This window comes from Lolium perenne, chromosome 4 (assembly GCF_019359855.2).
Source record: "Lolium perenne isolate Kyuss_39 chromosome 4, Kyuss_2.0, whole genome shotgun sequence".
NCBI classification, from domain to species: Eukaryota; Viridiplantae; Streptophyta; class Magnoliopsida; order Poales; family Poaceae; genus Lolium; species Lolium perenne.
Window position 1 is genome coordinate 196,705,218 of NC_067247.2, and position 8,568 is coordinate 196,713,785.

At 50.0% G+C, this 8,568-nt stretch overlaps 1 protein-coding gene across 1 annotated transcript; it reads right to left on the reverse strand.

The window, feature by feature from the left end:
* Positions 1-1,645: 1,645 nt before the first annotated feature.
* LOC127295233 (hexose carrier protein HEX6) lies at positions 1,646-3,699 on the reverse strand. Its single transcript, XM_051325144.2, has 2 exons — positions 3,193-3,699; positions 1,646-3,118 (listed from the first exon to the last, which is right to left on the reverse strand). The coding sequence occupies exons 1-2, from the start codon at positions 3,649-3,651 to the stop codon at positions 2,036-2,038; spliced, it is 1,542 nt and encodes a 513-aa protein (XP_051181104.1). The 5' UTR covers positions 3,652-3,699; the 3' UTR covers positions 1,646-2,035.
* Between the last annotated feature and the right edge of the window lie 4,869 nt (positions 3,700-8,568).

Sequence of the window (8,568 nt, forward strand, 5' to 3'; positions counted from 1 at the left end):
GGAGGGGGTCATCGTAAGCGGCGAACTCGCGCTCGTATCGACGCCGAAAAAATCGGTCCACGCCTCGTAGTTGTCGGGGAAGAAGCGTGGCTCCGCGCGCTGCTCGTCGCTGAGAGTGACAAGCACCGCGTCGATCGCCGGCTCGAGGGCGGCCCAGCCCATCGGTGGCGGCGGGATCGGGACGCCGCCCGCACTGAGTCGCCATCCTCCCGGCGCGCGGAAGTCCGGCGGCGCCGGGTAGCCCGCCATGTGGAGGAGCCGCCCCTCCCATTGGTGCAGAGAGCGGCGGCCAAAGCCATTGTTAGCCGTGTCGTCGTTCGCCATTGCTTGATCGCCGCTAGTTCGCTCGAGATCGGGGAAGATTTGGGAAGGTGAGAGCTGGGAGCGAGGTGAATGCGGGGAAAACGCGGTAGTCTAAGGGTATATTGACCCTATGTGTGGTTTTGGTAATCAATGACAACCCCTATGGACTAATGTTTCCATTGAGTTTATATGAAGGAATATTCCATAGGTACTACTTGTACTCCATGTGTTGGATTCAAGTATGGATGCCATGAAGATAAAGGTATACCTTGTGTATTGGCATCAAGATCATCGGTATGAAGATATATATGTGATATGATCAAGAAGAAGAAATGAAGATGGAGTTCTTAGATGGAACTCAATATTAGCCATGCTCTATCTTATGTGAGTATGAGAAGATACAAGGTTGAGTTGGGCAAGTTCAAGATGAGCATCTTGAGTGGATCACATGCTTGAAGCTTGTCGTCCATTTGGTGATAATGGACATGTGAAGATGTGCATCAATGGAGCTTTCCCATCATAGTGTATGGGGGAGTATTTGTGAATCTTCACGAAGCAACATTGATCAAGTGGGGCATTCCAGCTTGAGTGGAGCGTGAAAGAGCTATCATCAAGATCAAACGGGATGCGCAAGGCAAAGGTATGGCCTTGCTAGGTTTTCCTTTTACCGGTCTCAAGGTGGTTGTTGGGAGACCGTATTATAGGATAGATAGCCGCACTATCAAGAGGGGCTTTCGGTTGGGTAACTTGATCACATCGTCTTAGGGAGCTCAATAATTTGCATACTTTGCATATCCTTATTGCTTCTTGGTGTTTCTATGTGTAAGGTTCTTGAGCTTGTTGCTAGCTTTACAACAAGCCCAAGTTCATCGAAAACGGAGTTCGTATGCATCTTCTATTGCGTTTTCGAGGTTGGGTGATTTTATCGGTTATTCATGATATAAGGTTCTACCTTTTATATTCATGATAAAATCCCCTCCTACAGATTCTTGTGTTTTCACTTTCCATAGGATAGTATTTGTTCTTATCTCTCAAACAAAATTGGTTTCATTCGAATCGGAGTTCGGGAGCATTTGTTATTAAAGAAAAGGTAAAAGAAGAAAAAGAAAAGGGCAGGGGCCAGCTGGCCGACCGGCCCAGCCACCGGCCCACCCGGTCCACAACCGGGCGCCAACCGGACCGGGCCAGGCGCCGGCCCACCCGGTCGAAACCGCTTTCGTTTCGTCTGGAGTCCCCGAGCGCTCCCGGGGGGATGGCCTGGGCTCTCCAGACGGATGACGGGCCTAATCCGGACGAAAACGAGGAATCGGGGGCGCGACTGGGCCGTTTTCGTCCATCCGGATGACAAAACGCCGTCCTAGGGGCCTCGTCGGGGAGACGGCTGAAGATGCTCTTAGCTATAGTCTGCCACTCTCATCCAACCCATCTCTGATCGGGCCAGGCCGAAAAAACCCAACATTAAATACATATGCCTGAGCCCGGTCCGGCCCGACCATCAGGCCTACAAATCAAACATGCCCAGCCCGGCCTGAACAAGGATAGCTCGGCCCGTGCCTAAATCATGTGCTCTGCAAGCCCAGCCTAGCCCGACATTCGGGCTCAAATCCAGGCCCAAGCCTGGACCAATATATAGGCCCGGCTTGGCCTGGCTCAGGATTTTTGGGCTGTCCGGACCGGGCTGCCCATATGATCGCCTACTTTGTAGGACAGTGCAAGTAAAAGGCAATGCGTTTCAAAGCTTCTCAGGAGCAGCCGGCAATTCCTCAACTCCCACAACCCTCTTCCAGAACCAGTGCCCCGTCCACACCTTCCCAATCTGTTCAATGGGTATCCCCTTAGTCTCTGGCAAGAACAAGTATACGAACGCCGTCATCACCACGATCCACCCAGCGAAGAAGAAGAACAGCCACGCCTTCAACCGGCACAGCATGGCCAGGAAGTACTGCGCGACCAAGATGGTGAACACGAAGCCCCACGCCACGGTGACGCTCTGCCCGGCGGACCGGACCTCCAGCGGGAAGATCTCGCTCGGCACCAGCCAGCTCAGCGGGCCCCAGGACCAGCCGAAGCCGGTGGAGTAGACGCCGATGAGGATGATGAGTGCGAGAGCGTAAGTCTTGCTGAGCTGGCCCTCGTCGCCGAGCTTGGCGGCCATGATGCCGCCGATGAGCACCTCCGAGAGGAACATCTGGACGCCGCCGACGAGGAGGAGCGTCCGCCTGCCGAAGCGGTCAACGAGGAACATGGACGCGAACGTCGACGCCGAGGACACGATGACCATGACGACGGTGCACAGCAGCGCCGCACTCTCGCTCATGCCGAAGGTGCGCAGAAGCACCGGCGCGTAGAACCCGACGGCGTTGATCCCCGTGAGCTGCGTGAACGACGGAATCAGGATGGCCATGGCGAGCTGCGGGCGGTACCGTTGCCGCGACAGGATCATGCGCAGGCCGTTGTTGTCGGTGGCCTTTCCCGCGGCGTCATTAGTGGCGACGATGTCGTCCAGTTCTTCGTCGACCGCGTCGATGCCCCTGATCTTTTTGAGCAACGCCTTCACCTCGCCACGGTCTCTGCCTTGCTGGATGAGGCTGTTGGGCGTCTCTGGCAGGAAGATGGCGCCGACGGTGAGCATCACGGCGGGGACGGCAGCCAGGCCCAGCGAGAGCCTCCAGCCCCAGCCGGCCTTGATCTTCTGCGCCAAGTAGTTGACGACGGTCGCGGCGAGAGCCCCGAGACAGAGGCTGAACTGGAAGCCGTTGCTGAACGCTCCCCTGTATCGCGCCGGCGCCATCTCGGACAGGTACAGTGGCACTGCCTGACATCAAAATTGTCAGGATATCTATTCTTTTCCCGCGTACGTGTACGTGCCAATGGATTACAAGTTGTGACCTGATTAGCGAATCCGAGCCCGACACCGAGCAGCGCCCGGCCAAGAATGGCCATGTACACGTTCACCGCCCCGCCGCTGACCGCTGCGCCGGCGAGGTACGCGAACCCGCCGAGGATCATCGACGGCCGGCGCCCGTGCCTGGCTGTGAACCAGGACGCGAGGAGCACCGCCGTGAGGAGGCCGGACACGTAGAGCGACGAGGTGAAGAGCGTGAGCAGCTGGCTGTCAAACTTGCAGTAGTTGCCGACGCCAGCGCCGGCCTGGATCCGCCGATGCACCTCCGGGAAGAACTCCCTTAGGAACGGCTCCATCGATGACACTCCGCCAGCGGTTCCGATGTCGTAGCCGAAGATAGCGCCGCCCATGGCCGCCGTGACGCAGGAGAGCGCCGCGAACGCGGTGACCCTCCCACCGTAACAGCGCTGCTGGTCCTCGCCACCAGCGAATCCCACGGCCATGGCACGTCTCTAAGCTAGAGTACGAGCTTGGTGTGGTGTCTAGCTCAAGACTAGCGCTATATGTGTTGCACTTGTGCTCTCACTGACAGTGACTGTGTACTGTAGTTCTGTTGACTCGATCGTCGTTCCAGGATACGTAGCTGAAGCTTGATGTGCCATCTGCTTGGAAGTTTGCTCCATGTCCATACGCGATGTGTTTGCTTGTGCGCCGCCGCTGGCAGTACTGATCATTTTCCACACGATGCTTTGACTTAATTGGCACTGCACGTATCTATCCACTGGAACGTGTTGGTGTTACTAATTTGGAGTTTTAGACGTAGGCTCGAAATAGGACAGACTTCAAATTTTACGACGGCACAAACGGCAAGCTACATGGTTCTGAATGAAGCAATACAGTGGTACTTACCCACATATTTAATTTGCACTCGACAATTAGACGGTTCATACCGTATATGAGATTATCCATGAACACATAGGACTTAGAAGTGCATAATTGGTTGGGTTTGCCCCTGATCAGGAGATTAATTTATGTTTAGTTTCAAGTCAATTTATTTTATCTGTGAAATCAAGCATGTTCATTAATTTTCTATGCAGTTATACTTTTTAGTTAATATCTAATTCTCAATTCACTAATTCTTACTGAGGCGTTGTCATCGAATTTTAGTTGCAATCCAACTCATGAATGGTGCGAGTCACAATCAAACCAATAGCGAGGAGAAATTTTCCAGTTGCAACTTATAACTACCATGAATCATGAAGCAACTCAGTAGTCAGGGGAACTTTCTTAGTTGCAACCGATGTGCAATTAGTAAAGCCCCAATTATGGAACTGGGAAAAAAATCTCGGTTACAACTAGTGTTGCACCTCGTGACTACCATGAATCACATTACGAGTCGCAGAATAAGAATTAGCAAGACAGATACTTTTGATCTGCACAAAGAATGAGCACCTACTAAATTGATAACTGAAGATGCATTCATCCGATTCTTGTACTTAATTTTTTTTTCATAATTACTTTCGTGGTATTTTTGTAATACGCCTAGATGCTCATCTTGAAACTACACAACTTGGGTACTAATAGCGCGCGTTTGGTAGCCTGCATCCCTCTTGGCTCGTATGGGAGAGCAATTTTTGGCCCGTTTGGATGCCTGGCCGAGCGGCGTTGTCGCATTAACCGGTTCTCAAAGCACCTCTGGGACAGCCCGGAATGGCAGTTTCTCCGGGGTCAGGCCCGTTGCGGCCAGAAGGTTGCACGCGTGGGGAAGGGAGGCAGAGACGCCGCGTCCCTTCGGGAACACGCGACATAATTAGCCTCACCGCTCCCATCTCCTTCCTCTCACTCGCGACCGCAGTCTCACCTCCCCCAAACTGTCATATCACCCGGCGGTTCCCCTCCCACCGACCAATCCGCCGCACCGACGCAGGGAGGAGCACCGCTACCGGAGGAGGAGACGTCGGCGACGAGGACCTCGACATCGGCCGCAATCTGCTCCGCAGACCTCATCGGCATCTCGTCTTCGCCCGCGACCTCGAGCTCGTCCTCTGCCGGAAGAATGGCGGTAACGACCCCTCCTTCTCACCTTCGTACTCGTTCTGTTCAAACATGCCATTTTCGGGCATTTCGGATGACATGCACATTAGATCTGCTAGGATTTCCGTTAGGATAGCGGTCGGATTGACGTTTTGCAAGCTGTTCGTCCCCATTTCTTGCAGTTCTTGTCCAGTTCTTGCATTTCACGGTCTCGATTTGCTTAAATCTGTTACTATAGTGTCGGATTGCGGTATATCCTTCCTAGACCTTTGGATTGCAGAAACTGGCAGATTTTACTGTGCATGCATAGAGGCGAATCTTTTTTTGTGTTCGGGTTTACCATGTTGTCATTGTTGTGCGAGAAGTTGAGCCGAGTCGCGCTAGTTTATTCAGACGCAAGAGGAGTGGGAGGACTTGAAGAAGGAAATTGCAATGCTCAAGAATATGCAGAGAACACAAGCACAATCTGTTGGAGATATGCCCAAGAGGCAATAATAAAATGGTTATTATAATATATCTTTGTGTTTATGATAATGTTTACATACCATGCTATAATTGTATTAACCGAAACATTGATACATGTGTGTTATGTGAACAACAAGGAGTCCCTAGTAAGCCTCTTGTATAACTAGCTTGTTGATTAATAGATGGTCATAGTTTCATGATCATGAACATTGGATGTTATTAATAACAAGGTTATATTATTATGTGAATGATGTAATGGACACACCCAATTAAGCGTAGCATAAGATCACGTCATTAAGTTCATTTGCTATAAGCTTTCGATACATAGTTACCTAGTCCTTTCAACCATGAGATCATGTAAATCATTTATACCGGAAGGGTACTTTGATTACATCAAACGCCACTGCGTAAATGGGTGGTTATAAAGGTGGGATTAGGTATTCGGAAAGTATGAGTTGAGGCATATGGATCAACAGTGAGATTTGTCCATCCCAATGACGGATAGATATACTCTGGGCCCTCTCGGTGGAATATCATCTAATTAGCTTGCAAGCATATGAATGGTTCATAAGAGACCACATACCACGGTACGAGTAAAGAGTACTTGTCAGGAGACGAGGTTGAACGAGGTATAGAGATACCGATGATCAAACATCGGACAGGTAAAATATCGCGTGACAAAGGGAATCGGTATTGTATGTAAATGGTTCATTCGATCACTAAGTCATCGTTGAATATGTGGGAGCCATTATGGATCTCCAGATCCCGCTATTGGTTATTGGGCGGAGAGAGGTCTCAACCATGTCTGCATAATTCACGAACCGTAGGGTGACACACTTAAGGTTTGATGTCGTTTAAGTAGATATGGAATATGGAATGGAGTTCGAAGTTTTGTTCGAAGTCTCAGATGGGATCCAGGACATCACGATGAGGTTCGGAATGGTTCGGAGAATAAGATTCATATATAGAAAGTCACTTTCCAAGTTTGGAAATGATCCGGTGAATTTATGGAAGGTGGTTTCTAGAATTATCCGGAATAAATCACTATGGAAGGTTGGACTCCACCAACCCTAACTTGCCCACCAAGTGGGATGGTGGAGTCCATGGTGTACTCCACCTGCTTGGCCGGCCAAGCAAGGGGGGAAAGGGGAGAGTCCCAACCCAACTAGGTTTCGTCCATATGGCAGTTTTGAATTGGGGTCTTATTCGAAGACTTGGGCAAACCCTAGATGTGTTCCACCTATATAATGAGGGACAAGGGGAGGGGGCCGGCCACCCTAAGACCACAAGTTGGCCGCACCCCTCGAGGCTGCCCTAGCCGGCGCCCCCTCTCCCAAACCCTAGCTGCCCTCCTCCTCCTCCACTCCCGCATATGCTTTGGCGAAGCCCTGCCGGAGATCTCCACCACCACCGCCACCACGCCGTCGTGCTGCCGGGATTCCGAGGAGGATCTACTACTTCCGCTGCCCGCTGGAACGGGGAGAAGGACGTCATCTTCATCAACACCGTACGTGTGACCGAGTACGGAGGTGCTGCCCGATTGTGGCACCGTCAAGATCTTCTACGCGCTTTTGAAAGCGGCAAGTGATCATCTTCTGCAACAACGAGATCTAATCTTGTAGGCTTTGGAAATCTTCAAGGATTAGTCTTTTGAACCCCTCGTTGTTACCGTCTTCTAGATTAGATCTTGGCTTGTGTTTCGTTCTTGCGGTAGGAAATTTTTTGTTTTCTATGCTACGAATCCCATCAGTGGTATCAGAGGCGTGTCTATGCATAGATTGGTTGCACGAGTAGAACACAATTGTTTTGTGGGCGTTGATGCTTTGTTATCTTTAGTTCGTGTACTTTGCATCTTGCAGCATAGTGGGATGAAGCGGCCCGGGCTAACTTTACATGAACGCGTTCATGAGATTTGCTCCACGCTCGACATGCAACTTGTATTGCATAAGTGGCTTTGCGGGTGTCTGTCTCTCCGACCATAGTGAAGATTCAATTTACTCTTTCTATTGACAACACTAGTATCACCGTTGTGGTTCATGTTCGTAGGTAGATTGGATCTTACTCGAAAACCCTAAACCACGTAAAATATGCAAACCAAATTAGAGGCGTCTAACTTGTTTTTGCAGGGTTTGGTGATGTGATATGGCCATGATGTGATGATGAATATGTATGAGATGATCATTATTGTATTGTGTCAACCGGCAGGAGCCTTATGGTTGTCTTTAAATTTCATGTTGAGTAGTATTTCAAAATAGTTGTAATAGTTGCTACATGAGGTGAACAACCATGAAGACGGCGCCATGGACCTTGACGCTACGCCGACGATGATGGAGATCATGCCCGTTGATGATGGAGATCATGTCCGTGCTTTGGAGATGAAATCGAAGGCGCAAAGACTGAAGGGCCATATCATATCACATATGAATTGCATGTGATGTTAATCTTTTATGCATCTTATTTTGCTTAGAGCGCGACGGTAGCATTATAAGATGATCCCTCACATTAATATCAAGATAATAAAGTGTTCTCCCCTCGTATGCACCGTTGCAACAGTTCGTTGTTTCGAAGCATCTCGTGATGATCGAATGTGATAGACTCTACGTTCACATACAACGGGTGTAAGCCATGTTTGCACACGCGGAATACTTGGGTTTGCTTGACGAGCCTAGCATGTACAGACATGGCCTCGGGACAACGGAAACCGAAAGGTTGAACACGAGTCATATGGATGATATGATCAACATGTTGATGTTCACCATTGAAGCTACATCATCTCACGTGATGATCGGTTTTGTTGTAGTGGATGTGGATCGTGTACCACTTAACAACTATGAGGGATGTTGTATTAAGTGGGAGTTCATTAGTAATTAGATTAAAACATGAACTAATTATCATAAACATAGTCTGAGTAGTATTTTGAA